This window comes from Dermacentor silvarum, chromosome 3 (genome assembly GCF_013339745.2).
Source record: "Dermacentor silvarum isolate Dsil-2018 chromosome 3, BIME_Dsil_1.4, whole genome shotgun sequence".
In the NCBI taxonomy this organism is placed as follows: domain Eukaryota; kingdom Metazoa; phylum Arthropoda; class Arachnida; order Ixodida; family Ixodidae; genus Dermacentor; species Dermacentor silvarum.
This window is the reverse complement of record NC_051156.1, coordinates 44,194,417-44,210,601: the sequence shown is the minus strand read 5'-3', so window position 1 is coordinate 44,210,601 and position 16,185 is coordinate 44,194,417. Positions and strand designations below refer to the sequence as shown.

The window sequence follows — 16,185 nt, the reverse complement described above, 5'->3', positions numbered from 1 at the left end:
GACGAAGTCGGTCTTCCCTTCCAAGAGCTCGACAAGGGTTCTCAGCTCCAGGTCTGCTTGTTGCTGCTCGGCGAAGTTCTCCGCACTTATTGTCTCTAGGAAAGAGTCGTTGTGGTCGTCATGCGGCGGTGGCTCAATAGGAACGCGGGAGAGCCAGTCGTCATCAGATTGTTTTCGTCCGGACTTGCACGTCATGGTGATGTTGAATTCTTGCAGTCGGAGGTTATATCGTGCTAGGTGTCCTGTAGGATTCAATTAATTGGCCAAACATCACAGCGCGTGATGGTGGGGTACAACTTTACACGGTCTGCCATAGAACTATGGGCGAAATTTCGTGGTGGCCCAAGTTATGGCAAGGCATTACTTCTGCGTCATTGAATATTTGCATTCCGCTTTTGGCAGCGACTGGCTAACTTAAAATATGGTCCGTTCAAGTCCATGTTTCCTCTGGGCAAGGATAGCGCCGAGGCCTACGCTGCTTGCGTTGGTATGAATTTCGGTATCGGCGTCTCGGCTGAAATGGGCAAGTACTCATGGTGATTGCAGGCATCGTTTTAATTCCTCGAAAGCCTCGATTTGCGGTGTTTCCCACCTAATTTCGGCGTTGGATTTCGTGATTGAAGTCCCAGATGCGGTGATGGGAGAAACGTTCTTGACAAAGCATCTGGAGTACGCCTATTGACCATGCAATCTGTGCACTTCGTTCTTGTTTGCCATGGGAGCTGTTTTCTGTGGATCAGGAATATCTTCTGACTTGCTGATGACATGGCCCAGGAACAGAAGCAATTCGTAAGCGATGCGGAATTTCTGCGTCTTCAGCGTCAGACCAGATGACTTGATGACCTCAAGTATTCCGCAAGGCGCTTAACGTAATGGTCGAAATTTACCGCAAGGACGACGGCGCCAATAAGGAAGACGAAGCAGGTTTGTCATTTCAAGTCAGCCGATACCGTGTCCATTAAACCCTGGAAAGTTCCGGGTGCCGAACAAAGAGCAAATGGCATGATCCTGCATTCGGAGAGGCCGTCTGACGTTATAAAGCCGGTCTTCCCTCTATCCTGCTCGTCGAATTCAATTAGCCAGTAGCCCTTCTGACGTCCATTGAAGAAAAAATGTCACAGTTTCGCCCTAAGGGCGAAGCAATGAATGCGATAGCAACACAGCAATGTCATACGAAGTAAGGTGAGCGGCTTTGGTAGCAATGTGAATTGTAGTAAACATGAGCTGATTAAGTAAGCAGGTGTGCTGTGCCGTAAGTAGACCGACATGAAGAGAGACTCGATGACCACGAGAAGGCGCTTGTGAAACGGTGGTGTTGATGAGAAGCGCTTCCCGTGGGCAGCGCGTGCGAAAGGACACACCTGTAGCGCTGCACTGCCGATCCGGGCAGAATTGCATGTGTAGCGTGCGTTGGAAAATGTGGCCCGACTATTACTAACTGAATGAACAAGCGTGGTGTGAGCGCGCACAAACAAACACGAATAGATCACACTGAATGACTGCAGACAACGATTGTCAAAACGCTGGCAGCAAGCATACGCCGCAGCGGGCGAAGGTACGCACGTGCGGTCTATCGCTTCAACGGAAACTGAGCGGCGAATGCACGGCGCATAAAGGTCAGAGCCGTGTGGAGATAAAAGACGGTGCGGACGAGCGACGAGCGCGGTTGTTGGCAGAGTAGAAGTGCGCCCCCCCCCCCCCCCCGCTCCCTCCGGCGCTGGCTTCCTGCTTCATTGCTTGCGCGTGGGAGATGACTGCGTTCGCTCTCTGTGATAGCGCGCGTCCCGGCACGCTTCCGCTCGGGCATACGGCGCGCGGTGAAGATTTTATCTATAGGGAACCTGACGGCGACGGCGACGGCGACGCCGCCGGCAGAAATCCGGTTGAAGTGTCCATATAATTGCTATCGCAATAAAATAGTTTGCATCACAGAGCCGGTCCAACGCGTCGTCTATCCGTGGGAGGGGGTATACACCCGTCTTCGTGATTTTGTTCAGGTAACGGTAATCGACGCAGAAACGCAGAATTCCTTCCTTTCTTCTTCACCAAGGCTACAGGAGACGCCGACGGGCTTTTCGACGGCTCGATGATTTGGTCGTGCAGCATTTTGCCAATTGCTTCACAATCTCTCGTCGCAACTGGTGCGGATTCTGGCGGAGTAGCCGAGTGCATTCTTCGGTTATTATGCGATGCTTAGCAACTGCTGTTTCTCCAATCCTTGATACGACGAGATGCCGTCTTTGTAATGCTTGAGAAGACCTTTAAGCTGTGCTTCCTTATGCCTGGGAAGACTAAGATTAATAGCGAAGGGTGGTTCAGTAATACGGACCATCGTTTTAGGATCGGCTAAATCCGCGATGGCGAACAGATCGCTGATTGCATTAACTTATTATATGCAGGCAATCTTCGTGCCCTTTTTTAGGTGCTTAAATTCCTTACTGAAGTTTGTCAGCATTGGTTTCGCTTTTCCTCCGTGAAGGCGAGCTGCGACGCAAATTTTATGGCCGATCAGTAGATGCTGCTAACACTAGACGACGCCTTTACGTCTGCGCGTGTTTCGGGGCCGACGAAAATAATGATACTGAAGCGAGGCGGGACACTACCTCGATCTTCGAGCACACTCAGGACATGGTGACTCAAAGAAATCCCCGGCGGTATCGCTTGGACTTAGGATAGCGTTATCAACTTGGGATTCAGGTCGATGATTGTGCCGTGTTGGTTCAGAAAGTCTATGCCGAGAATTACGTCTCGTGAACATTGTTCCAGGATAACGAAACCCGATCCAGGGTAACCCTTGTGATGAACAGTAATTTATGCCGTGCAGATTCCAGTCGGTGTTATCAGGTGTCCTCCAGCTATCCGGTAGGGCCTTCCCATGCAGTTTCAACTTTCTTAAATTGGGCGGCGAAGGGTCCACTCATGACGGAGTAGTCGGCTCCTGTGTCGACTAAAGCGGTGAATGCTGGACCCTCGAGCAGCACGTTGAGGTCAGCTGTTGTTTGTGCTAAATTGCAGTTAAAGTGCAGCGTCGGGTCATGGCTACGTCGTATTGTCCTATGTAATGGTACGTCTGGTTGTCAGGTCTTCTTCAGGCGGCGATTTCTTTGCTTTGAGGCTTCGTTCGGGTGACGTCGCGTCGTCGCTACGTTGTCGAGAGGGTCTGTTCAGTGCCTTCGTCGGCGGCGAAAGGTGTTCGGAATTTTGACGAATAGCAACCACACCTCCATCGGTTTCTTTCTTTACCGGATATAGGCTGACAGACTGGCCATGGGCTGGTCCTGTGTACGGTCGGCGCTGCGGCGACAGGTAGCGTCCTGGCGAAGGCGAACGGGAAGTACATCGGGGCTTCACTGTGTAGTCGGCGATGTCACGTGATAGCTCGCCAAGCTGTGGACGCCACGCGCCGAATGCGAAGCCTCGTAGTCCCATCTCCCGATATGGACATGGGTGGTATACGTGGCCCGCGTCTCCGAGGTGGCAGCAGAGCCGGCGGTGGTCTGGAGCGCGCTACACGTCTGTCTTCGTAGGGGCGTTGCACGGGCTGACAGGTGGTGGGCGACGGTGGCATAGGTCATTGCTTCAGGCTGAGGCTGCGTCAATTCGGGCGGCACATCGGGAACTCCCAGTAACCGCTAAATTTCTCCTTTCACAATATCGGCGATCGAAGCCACTTGAGGCTGCGACTCAGGGAGCACTTTAACCAGTTCTTCGCGTACTTCGGCCTTTATTTTTTCTCGGAGCTCTTCGGGGAAAACTGCTTGGAGTTCGTGCTTCGGCGTAAGCACTTGGCGGTTTTATTGACTACTGGGGGGTCTTTACCTCCTCCTCGATTCTGGTGTCTGGATGTCGAAATTCCGTAACTGTATTAGGCTAGTTGTGAATTAATCTGGCGAAGAGTCCTTGCTTTACTCCCCATATGAGGAAACGAACGTTCTTCTTCTCAAACAACTTCGGCCGGCATGGCAGAACCGACGGACCATCTCTTCCGTGTAAATGGCAACGTTCAGGTTCCGGAGCTACACTCAGGCTTCTAGCAGAGCTTCTTCCATTTCCTTGAGCACGACGCTCGGAAATGCCTGCAGGAAGCCGTTACAATACAGTTCCTATGTTGTTAGGGTCCACTTGTTTATCAAACCAGGTCCTCGTCGTATCTTTCAAGGAGAAGTACACATAGCGCAACTTGTCATAAGAATTCCAGTTGTTGAACGTCTCCACCTTTCAAGTGACTTCAGCCAGCTTTCCGGTTCTTCAGCCGATGATCTGCGAAATCTGGGCGCCTGCCTGGGTTGTTGCTGGACGATCGTTGTCACGGATGGTGTCATTTGGGCTGTAGTTTGGCCTTGAGTTTGCTGGAATTGTGCGGTAGAAGTCCTTGTGCGGCGGTAACTGTTGCAGCCTGCGGCTAGCTCGATGGTATGGAGCGACGTTGACGATGCCCTCACGGGTTGGGCTTGCAGGGGTTTCCATTACACAACGAAGCAGCTTCACAAGACCGCGCCTCCTTTATTTTTTCAATGCCAGACAGATGCGGCCAATCCAACCGTTCACCACCCTTTCCGACAGCCGTTTCATACTCTCCACTGTCGGCTAGCGCTCGCGCCTGCTTTACGGTCGTGGGAGAGAGTACCCTGTGGGTGGCGCCCCACGATGGTAACCGGTAAGGTCCCTGTATTTTTCAAAGGTAGCGCAAACTGCTCCTCTCCGCGCCGTTTCCTCCTCGGTCCTCCCTCTCCGTCGTCATTAGAGAGCGAAGCGCGCCCGGCCGCTACCACCCGCTTCATTCCGTATCGCATGCGGCGCGTTGAAGCGCTTGCTTGAAACGCGACTGTTCTGGGCGCATTTTCACAAGGCTGTTCGTACGTAAGATATCTACGTAAGATATGTAGTACCTGCAATTATTAGTAGAATCTGCATCGCTCAGACGAGGAAAACGAAAGTTAAACACAATCCTAAGCAGTCTTTACTACTGCTGATTGTTTCTCGCAATCGCATTGTGTTCTGTTTATCTGGCGCATATACTAAAACAAAAGAGCTACATCAACCTATGCACACACAACACGGCGGAGACATTTATGTGCTAAATAACCTCAACGTGCTTTTCTTCCCCAAAATGCATCCGCGCGCTTTTGTTTCCCCCTCACTTATATGTTTTTGGTACCCGTGTGTGCGCGCGCTTTCTGCGTTTTGCTCTTTAAGTGGCGACAACTCTTTCATTATGCTCATTTTATGAGAAGTCATGCTGGTATTCATATTGCCAAAAAGCCCCCTTTTGTTCGCCGCGTAGTATAAACCAGACCTTTTTTTTTTTACTCAGTCGTTGGCTGATGGTGAACTAGCGAACGCACCCACCTTCCCGCGTTCATCACTAACTGCGTTCATCATAACTACTCGCCGTGTGAGGTTTCGTTTGCCACGAGGAACCGCCAAAAGCTTGTCCCCCTTGGCAATGCTATTTGAATACCCAACAACACAGCATATCGGCATCGTGCTGCAGCCGAGGTCGATTGTCTTCAAAAAAAGAAAAAAATGTCGTAGTTACGGCCGAAAGGCGAAGCATCAATTGCGATAGCAAATTAGTAGAGAGCTATTCGGAGTAGGGTTAGCAGTTTTTTCGGCTGCATAGAGAGAGAGAGAGAGAAATACCATTTATTAGCCCCGAAGGAACTAAAGCCCAAGTCCAGGCCTCCTGGTAGGCTCATGCCTCCTGGCCCAGAACGTTCCTGACGTGCTGCACCAGAAGCGGCCACCATAGTTTTTCAAACCTTCGTGGGGGAGTGGTCCACTCCTCCCAGCTGCCAGGACGCTGGTTGTGTGGTAATTTGGAAATTATTGTCTTTTTGAAGATGGCGTTTGTAGGGCACTCCCACAAGATGTGTTTATTGATGGATAGGTCCCGCACTGTTAAACTTGGACGCATTCGCTCACTAACTGAATTAACAAGCGTGGTGTCACCGCGCACAAGCAAACATGAATAAATCACACTGAATGACCGCAGACAACGACTGTCAAAACGCTGGCAGCAAGCGCAGCCGCCGCAGCGGGCGAAAGTTTATGCGGTCTATCGCTGCAACGGAAAGTGAGCGGCGAATGCACAGCGCATACAAAGGTCAGAGCCGTGTGGAGATAACAGACGGTGCGGGCATCCGCCACAGCCGCGGGCAAAGTACAAGCGCACTTGTTGGCAGAGAAGAAGCTGCGCCCGCCCCCTCCATCCCGCGATGCCTTCCCGCTTTCTTGCTTTCGTGTGGGAGATTGAGTGGCAAGTTGCCCTTACGCCCGGTTGCAAGATACGCCTTTGGTGCCGCAGCATAGCGTCGCCCCGCTTCCTTCCCTCCCATACCCCCACTGCCTTTCGCGCGAAGGTCGCGTTTGATTTCCGCCGTGCGTTCGCTCTCCGTGATAGCGCGCCTCCCCCGCGTGCTTTCGCTCGCGCATACGGCACGCGGCGACGATTTTATCGCCCTTGGACTTTATACGGAGCCTCACGGTGACGGCAGAAAACCGGTTGAAGTGTCCATATAATTGCTATCACAATAAAATGTAAAAAGCCTACGCTCATGCACAGCGCACATGTGTCCCAGTCTTTCTGCGCTCATTATATATGACGCCGTTTTCCTGCGAAATCGAAAGCCGCGCGGGGTCATCCGAGGTTAATCGTCACTTGTCAAGCCTCGTCCAATGGGAGAGCGGAAAACGGCGAAGAAGTCAGGAGAGGGGTAGAGCGCGGGGAGGATATTCTCCTTTCTCATTTGAACAATGGTTTGCGCTACCTTTGGAACATACAAGGACCTTAGGAGGAAGTAATCTTGACAGACGCGTGAAGCGTCTACTGTATCTCCTCCGGAACGGCAGCGGTGCGCGCGCAGACGCACGCGTGACGCAAGCAGTCGTACCTAAATCACTGGAACCTGGAAAGTACCGCAACCGCCGGAGCGCGCGCAGGCAACACTGCGCTGTGGCCAGATTTGGTCCAACGCGTCTCTTGGGCGGTCGCAGCTAAGCTATGTAGCTTCACTTTCAGCGGTTTATATTATCGCAAATCGACACATTTCATCGTCCTCTACATAAAAGATGAGACGGTGCATCTTCTATGCGTGAGAAACAGTAGATATAAGCACGATCGGAATATTTTTTACAGGCGCCAAATTGCATGCAGTGAGACCAGCGACAGGACGGGCACTCGAGCGGCCGGCCTTTCATTTTTTCTCCTTCCCAAAAAGTTTTGTCCTCGTTGGGAAGCTGTCCAAGCAATACATAAATTGCTTAATTGCATAATTAGGCAACATTACTCGCGTTTGACGCATTTTATACGTCACAGGCCTACGTTAATCTCTGGTTAGTCTACATTGACAGCTTTACCCTCGTAGCTGACTCGTAGCTATTCGACATGCTGCAAAAAACGCGAGTACCTCTTCCTCGGTTGTTCTGGGCTTAATAAAGACCGGTACGCTGATTGAAGCAGTGGGCCCTGGAACATCCACAATCAAAATCGTATTCCGCTTACCTGATACGATATAAATTACAATTATACACGGAAAGTGAAGAATTCAACTGCACGCTCCCCGTTCTAAGTGCAAAACAAACCCGTTGCTCGTGTGTCATGCATAATGTTTTTGGCTGACTAGGTATCAAGCGCTGCCACGCATCGTTTATAAGCGTGGATGCAAGAGCTTTCGAACTTGGCTACTGAGTTACACGCGCTCTAAACGATTGATACCGATTGGGCGCGTTAAGTTAGCGCGCTCCCAACTCCAGAGGAGCACGCTCGAGTGCGTTTGAGTGCGACACCTTCGGAGCTTAACTTAACGGCGATTTTCGCCGACGGCTTTCGGGTAAAGTCCCTATATACTTTCGGGCGCACGAACGCGCCGTCTGGCGAATGTTATGTTGCTTCCACGACCGCTATCGCATTGCGCGCGCTTTTTGAAGATGGCGCCGCCGATTAAGACCCTCCTGCAGTTCTTGATAGACGATGAAGAGCTAGAAGAACTTGACGCGCGGCGACGGACGCAGCAGCAGCGGCTTATGTATGCGATGCAAGCTGTTCGTGCTGTTCTCAGAGGTACCCTATCAGAGGATTTATTTCTGCTCCGCGGTATGCTGACTGATGACTCAATTGCCGATCGCAAGAGGACAGAAAGCCTTATGATCCGAGGCATTCAGGATTATGTGATCAACCTTGTGTCCAGACACATAATTCAAAGAGCAGTGCCCCAACATCTTCCATGATAACATGAGGACCTGAAGAAGTCATACACATGAACGTAGTGACGAGAAGGCGCCAAACTGTGGCTGTTCGGTTACTTACTTGAGCGTCTGGCAAGTAATGATCGGGCCGTCATTTTCGGTTCGTGATAAGCTCAAACCGCGCCAACACGCGAAGTTCCCGATCATGCCTTAAAGCAGACGCCCGGCTGCGCAACGGCGGCAGGAACGAGTGGGCAAGAAGCACGGACTTGCATAAGTGGAAAGAGTCGGAAACACGTCATTTTTCCGGAAGCCGCAGCAGGCGCGCGCTCTCGCGCACCGTTTCCAGGGTGGAGCGCGTAGAGCGCGCTCCGTAATCACGCACCGGAAGTCGCTTTTTTGCCGTTAAGTTTAAAAGAGCGCGCTCGGCTGGCTAGAGCGCGCTCGAGCGCCTTAACTTAACGTGCCCATTGACTACGACGAGGATAAACTGTCATTGTCTGCAGTACAAGGAAAGCGATGCTAAAACAGAGTTATCCAGGTCACGTGTCCGTTGTTTTAAGCAGTAATAAACAAGAACACACGAGCAAATGTATATTTTATTATTCGACATTGACAGGTCCATAGATATTTATTGAAGCGATTTTGTCACCACATTATGGTATGTTTTACACAGCCGCCCTTCCGCCGCTCTTCGAGTGACATATTGCTCGGTTCTGCATATTTCAAAGCATCTCCTCGCCTTGTTTGCGCAAGGCAAACCGCAGTCTACAAAGCAAACATGTGAAGAAGCATCTCGATCACATTATGGCATTTGCGCAGTTAGATGATACGGCAAAGCTTCTCAGCTTTGCGGCTTCATCAAGTTCACCTAGTGGGAGTGAAATTGTCGTGCTCTTTTTCGGTGCAGCCAGATAGCACGGCGCTTGCTGTCGCTCTTTCCGCTTGGTATCGCGAAAAGCACTTTCCCGGACTCCCGGCGGTTGCTGCACCCGGATTCGCAGCACTCGGTCATTACCTTTCTTTTTGCTTTAAGTCTACGAAAGTTGCATATGCCCTAAATTACACACAATGAAAACTCCGACCTCGTCGATGGCTCATACGCGCGGCGCGTGCGAGTGATGCCTTTGTCTGCTTGCCCGCTCCGGCGCGGTGTGGACCATCTATGTCGGAAAGTGATCACCTGAGGTTAACTAGCCAATTGGCCGCGCGGCGGCGAAGAGAAAAGGGCTGCGGTGTTTTCCAGGTTCGAGTGACTTTAGTCGTGCCCCCTGGGTAGCGTCACATAACGGCAACTCACTCAACTATAGCGCACCAAGGGCGCCCATTGCGGAGTCAGTGATCGCACTGGTATTGAAAAAATAAAGGAGGCGCTGCACAAGACGTCGCGTTGTAGTGACGGTGCTTCACCAAACTAACCATTTAAACGGCGAACCAGTGCCCATGTTACAGTTAAAGCACAGCGATAGCGGCGAACTAAATCGGCAATCGTCGAAAGTCTGATCTGTGGGTCGAACGCGTCGGCTATTATACATGACCCGTCCAACTTTCCAGCGTAATCACTAGTGCCCGTGTGCCTTCCAGAAGGTACTACATAATTCGTGTGGCGCATAGAATGTGATAACACAAAGTTCGGCGAGAACATACACAGAATCAACGATAACATTCGAGTAAGTTGCAAACAATGCCGGCATGTCTTGCGCTGAGCGGTTACAAAAAATGGTAGCGGGGGATATGCAGTCCACATAAAAACGGTAAATATGCACACATGTGGACATTACTAGGGTCCAGCATGAAAATCTGTCTCCGAATCTGCTGAAAATCAAATGGCGTCCACAATTTTAATTTTTCTCGATAGGGCGACAGTCCCTGCTCCCCCAATGGTGGGTATTTCATTTCTGAAGTTTAGTGTAGTTGTGCACGTTATCGTAGAAAGTAATGGATTACATTGTGACTGATGCAGATGAACAAGTCTTATTTTTTCTACTGCTTTAATTTCTTCAGAAATGTGTTCATGGACGTATAGTTGCAACTAAGGATGGAACCTGGGCCCTGTCAAGCAGTTTTTACAGATTTTTGCCCAGGCAATACGCTGGAAGGTCCGCTACAGCGGACATTCCAGCTTACTTGAAATTTGAATGTCGGTCATGTCATAAGTGAATTCCACTATCTCGATACACTACGTACTACGTACAGCCATAAACTAATTATTGGAAGGGCTTTTCACTGCTCCAGAATGCTGATGCATTCGTGCAAGTTCCCACTTTTGGTTTTCGTAGGAGATCTCGCCACTGCTGACTTCCTCCTTGGCCTGGAATTCTCTGGCCTTGACCACTATGGGCGCAGAGTCATGGGCCTTGTACCAGTCCAGGGCTTGGCGACTGCCGTGGCTGTCGACCCAAGTGTCTTGTGGGAAGTGCCGGAAGCGTGGAGCCTTCAGCAAGCCGCCACCATACCGATGGCGTACGCCACAGCCTACTACGCCCTTCTCGTGCGCGGGAACTTGCGTCCTGGAGAATCCGTGCTCATCCATTCGGGAAGTGGAGGCGTCGGACAGGCGGCCATTTCCATCGCGCTATCCATGGGATGCATCGTCTTCACCACCGTCGGTATATTGCAGGATTTTTTTATCTGAACCGACGGGCACGTCGGCGAGTATTTTGGAATGCATGGATGCTGCAATCATAAAACATGCTTAGCTGCTTATACATGTTCGGACGCAGCTGAAAGGGAGGTGGCACGCCTTTAGCTCTTCCAAAAGAGTCACGCTGTAATTTGTCCAGTTCATTTTCAGAAAGGTATGAATAGCCTTAATGAACCTTCGTTTGTTTACAATGGCTTCGCCTTGACGTAGCGGTCAGGCAGGTATATCGCAATGTTGACGATACTTGCTGCAGTTCTAATATGGAGCACTTGCTCAATGCCAGCATCAAATTTGTTGAGCTTTAAAACATGATAGCCAATATGGGAATGCTTGATGTTCAATATAGTTTAGTTAGTGTTTGTTTTGTTTCTGTGTGGTTGTAAGTAGTTTCTTTTGCAAAGCACGCAATTTCTACTAGCATTCTAAGTTTACGAAGCTGCAGCCACAATAATTTTGTGATCTGAGAACCACGACTGGACCACTGATGTTATCCGACACTACGTTCACTCTTACTGCAGTTTTAGCAACGCTGTGGCGTACCAGCAGGCTTGTTTATTATGAGTGACACGTACACTACAAGCGAAGCTTTATCAGTCATTTAATTATTTGCACCGTAATCAGTGCCAATACGCGCAAATTTTGGCTGCAGAAGCTTAGATCTTCCTGGCCAAGGTGGAAGCCCTTATTAAGGATTGCAGTTGCCGCGGTACCCTTTTTTAGCTTCATAAAAAGCACCGCTTTGAATAAAAACGATAGCTTAACCCCAACGCGTTTCATTTTCTGCCTGTCCGTTTAGGTTCTAATGAGAAGCGAGAATATCTGATTCGCCGCTACCCAAAGTTGGAAACAAGAAACATCGCCAATTCACGGAATGTCTCCTTCGGAAAACATGTGCTTCGAGAAACCAAAGGAAGAGGTAAGGGACAATTTTACTGCTTCAGATTAGCAGAATTTATCGCTTCTACTATGAGTCGTGAAACTACACAAGCGCCAGGGGGAAACTTATCAGGAATAGCAACTGAACATTTAACACTGCTTCGCCTGCTTCATTTTCTAGCGAAGCATTCTTCTCTCAAGTCAAACAAGTTATTGGTCAGTATCTCGGCGTCTTTGAGAGGTGATCCCGACTATAACCCAGTGTAAAGCGAAGGAGCTAGTAAAAATGAAAGGCCCATCGCTTTGAATGTTATCGCACGCAACTTCTCTCCGATACAAATGAAAGCCTTCTGACCCGAAATAAATGCTTAGACCTGCATAATTAGCCATGACACATTTCCGCAATTTGCAATGCTGCTTTGAATCTAAGGCCGAGCATCCTTTCTTCTCTATTTGAGGTCAATAATACAAAGGTCCGATCGGCTGTGGCACCGCATTGCTCGGCTTGCTCTAAGAACGCTCGTACATTTAGTGTGTAAGTGCATGTAGAAAATGTGGATTTTCATTGAATAAGCTTCCCTTTTATAGCTGAGGTAATCAAGACTCATACGTGCACTCTAATGTATACGAGGCATGGCGAAGTGCTTAACTACTATCGTCGGCAACGTTATCTGAAAAAATGAGCCGGCGAAAGGGGAAACAAAGTTTGTGCGGTTACCTAGAAGCCGCATAGGTGTAAGACTCCCTCAAGTAACCACATTTGCCTCTGATTTGGCAGCCAAATGAATACAAAACCACTTTGAGCATTGTTACAACGTGCCGGGGACGGAGCGTAGGATCCGAGGCACACACCAGACGAAGGCTGCCAGAACAAGAACGATTTATTTCATAGCGGCTATCATTTTATAGCCGCCCGTCAAAACAAACAAGTAAAACCAGGTACAAACCAATGAACAAGTAAACAAGCACTATAACAGCACCACACGAAGCCATACGCGCGCACGCGCAACGCAATCTACTTTGCAGCAGTCCTCCCACCTTATGGTGGATACCGCTGTACTGGTTTTCTAACTCGAGTCGAACGGCGAAGCACTGGCTCAGCTGACTCCTCGGTGGTTGAGGCTTGATTAGGCTGAGCTGCAGTTCCAGTTGACGACCCAGCCATTATTTCGCCTGTATCACCCGCAAAGCTGTCTCTCACACGAACCTGGTCCAGGTGCCGTTCAATTAGCCCGGCTGATTTCTCGACGGTAACTATACGGGTGCCGCTCGTTCGCTTGATTGTACCAGGAGCCACTTTTCCCCTCACCGAAGTTTCGGGCTCAAACTGCGTCGCCAGGACCAAATTTGCTTGGCGTGTCTTCCTGCGAAAATAAAGGAAACGACAAAGGTGGAGGAAGACGTGTGTCTAGGTGAGAGCGAATTTGGTAGTTCAGAAGCCTCTGTGACGGTGATTTGTCTCCTTGTGGTGTTCTTCGGTAGTTGGAAAGGAGCCTGGACAGTCGTGTAGATAAGCAACCTTCTGGAAGCTTCTTTAGACCGTCTTTGATTGTACGTACGGCTCTTCCTCCAAGCCCGCTCGACTGCGGGTGGTACGGTGCAGTGCTCAGATGCTTCAGGTTATTTCCGGACAGAAATTTCGCAAATGTCTCCGAAGTAAATTGCGTTCCGTTGTCCGTTACAATCGTCCTCGGAATGCCAAAACGACTGAACATCTCGCGCAACGCCGTGATGGTCTATTCAGCTGTGGCATGTTGCATCGGAACCGCCTCAATCCACTTGGAATGTGAATCCACTGCGACTAAGATCATTGCACCGTTCATGGGACCGACAAAATCGAGGTGAACGCGGGACCAGTTTTCTTGAGTCGGCGGCCAGTTGATCGGTGTTTCTGCCGGAGGCAACGGCCTAGCTTGCACACTAATGCCACGCTTGCGGCTCAAGTGTTCAATTTCCTGGTCTAGTCCAGGCCATCACATACTTGTTCGCGCGACCGCTTTCATAGCCGAGACTCCCTGGCGCGTCTCGTGCAGCATCTGCCGCATTCTGTCACGCGCCGCTTCCGGAGTGACCACTCTATGGCCCCAAAAGATGATGCCGTGTGCTACAGTCAACTCAAGTTTCCTTGCCACGTACACTCGCAAGCATAGTTCCACGTGTTTTTTTTTTTTCTTGCGGCCAACCCTTCAGTATGGACGACATCACGATTCGCAATGCCTTGTCGGCTTCCGTCAGTCGGCGGAGCTCGTGTGACGTCACAGGTGTCTCGTGAAGTTGACGCAAACAGTGCACGTATTCTGAAATTTCTTCAGGGGCATCGTCAGGAGTCGGGAGTGGAAGCCTACTGAGGGCGTCGGCATTTTGGTTGTCTCCTCAGGGCTTGTGCTCGATCTTGTATTGGTACGCTCCCAAAAGCAAAGACCAACGCTGGATGCGAGCCGCTGCCATGACAGGTAAGCCAACCAAAGGCTTATGCTCCATGACCAGTACGAATGACCGCCCCAAAAGGCAATCCCGGAACTTGCTTACGCCGAACACCAATGCTAAAGCCTCCCGCTCGAGCTGCGAATAATTTCGTTCAGCCTGGGTCAGTGTTCGCGAACGAAACCCTATAGGTTTGTCGACGTCGGCAACTCCATGGGAAAGGACCGCTCCTATGCCATGCGGAGATGCGTCGCACTCGAGGCGCAGCGACTTGCCTGGATCAAAATGAGTGAGCATTTTGGCATGTCCGAGGGCTTCCTTAGATCGGTCAAATGACTGTTGCTGCTCCGATAACCATTTCCAGGAGCAATCCTTCTTCAGAAGGTCATACAACGTTGAAGGTCATACAGAAGGTCATACATCAGAAGGTCATACATCGTTGCCACGCTCGGAAGGAACTTGCTATAATAAGTGAGCAGACCGATGTAAAAACACAGCTCCCTTACGTTCTTCGGGCTTGGTGCCTTCATCACCGCTTCCAGGTTCTTCTCAAGCGGATGAAGTCCGTCGCTGGTGATATTGTGTCCCAGGTACAATACTTCCGACTTCCTGAAGGAACACTTATCCTTCCGCATTTTGACGCCACATTCCCAGAACCGTTGGAACACTGCCTTAAGATTGCTTCCACTGTCGCCTTTCCTTTCTGCCACCAGGACGTCGTCCAAATATGCTTGCACGCCAGTTAGACCGCGCAGCATATTTTTCATGGTGCGCTGGAAGATGGCTGGTGCGGACGACACTCCAAAGGGTAGGCGGTTGAAGCAGAACAACCCCTTGTGGGTACTGATGGTGGTCAACTTCTTTGACTCCCCATCCAAAGGAATCTGGTTATAGGCGTCGCGTAAGTCTAGGGTGCTGTAGACGTCTCCGATGTGCAGTGCTGCGAAAATATCATCGATGACTCGAAGTGGATACTGTTCAGTGACGCATGTTGCGTTCACGGTTAGCTTATAGTCGCCACAGATCCTGACAGAACCTTCTTTCTTCAGCACTGGCACAATCGGCTTAGCCCAATCTGAGTGAGCGACAGGAGACACCACGCCTGACTACACTAGCCTTTCTAGTTCTTCAGTGACCTTGTCTCGCATCGGAATGGCCAATAGCCCACTTTGTGAATCCTGCGGGTGTAACGAAACAATCGCACGCCTTCTTTGTGAGTGCCCTCGTTTCAACCCGCAGAGAGCAGCTCTCTCAGCGACAATAGATCAACTGGACAAACGCCCAATAACAGAAAAGAACATCCTTGGAAACTGGCCTACACAAACAACGGCGCGAGCCGCCCTGAAGGCACTGCTGCGTTACTTGAAAGACACCGGACTCAATGACAAATTGTGACTCTGCATTGTGTTACTTAGGACGGAACGTTCAGACAATGCAACACGAGAACGCCTTCGCGGACTTCATGACAGTGCCCACAGAAACAGTTCTGTTTTGTGTGCGTGTGTGATTTGCTTGTTTCCTTCCTTTTTGTTTATTCTTTATTTTCACTTATTTTTCTCTCTCTCTCCTTTCGCATCCCTTTACCCCTCCCCCGGTACAGGGTAGCCAACCGGAGATAACCTTTGGTTAACCTCCCTGTCTTTCCTTTACCTTTTTCTCTCTCTCTTGTCTCGCATTGCGTAAGACAGTGGTCTCGCTTTAAAGAACTTCGGAATCGCTCCTTGTTTCACGTAGAGGTGAACGGGAGGAATCTTGAACAGGCTTGGTTCTCACTCGAAGACGTCTTGGTACTCCGACAAAATTTCTTCGAGCGTCTTATCATCTCCTCTGCTGGTACTGCTGAGGCTCAAGACTGTAGCACCCAGGTTGTTCAGGGGACAGAGGAGGTCGCGACCACATAAACATGGCCCTGAATGACGAATTACAGTCATAGTGGTAGTCAGAGTCTTGCCCTCGTAGAAAACTGGAAGGGTAAGCTTACCAGCGATACGCAGCGGTCCCAGGTAGCAGGACAACCTCAAGTCGGTCTTCTCAATTTGAGGCCACTTAGCACG

At 50.3% G+C, this 16,185-nt stretch overlaps 1 protein-coding gene across 1 annotated transcript in view; it reads left to right on the top strand.

The window, feature by feature from the left end:
• The window catches only part of LOC119444321 (fatty acid synthase-like), a 208,118-nt gene that overhangs the window by 128,293 nt on the left and 63,640 nt on the right, over window positions 1-16,185 (top strand). The window contains 2 exon segments of the mRNA XM_049664541.1: window positions 10,467-10,796; window positions 11,628-11,747. Of these exon segments, the coding sequence (XP_049520498.1) occupies window positions 10,467-10,796; window positions 11,628-11,747 (450 nt within the window).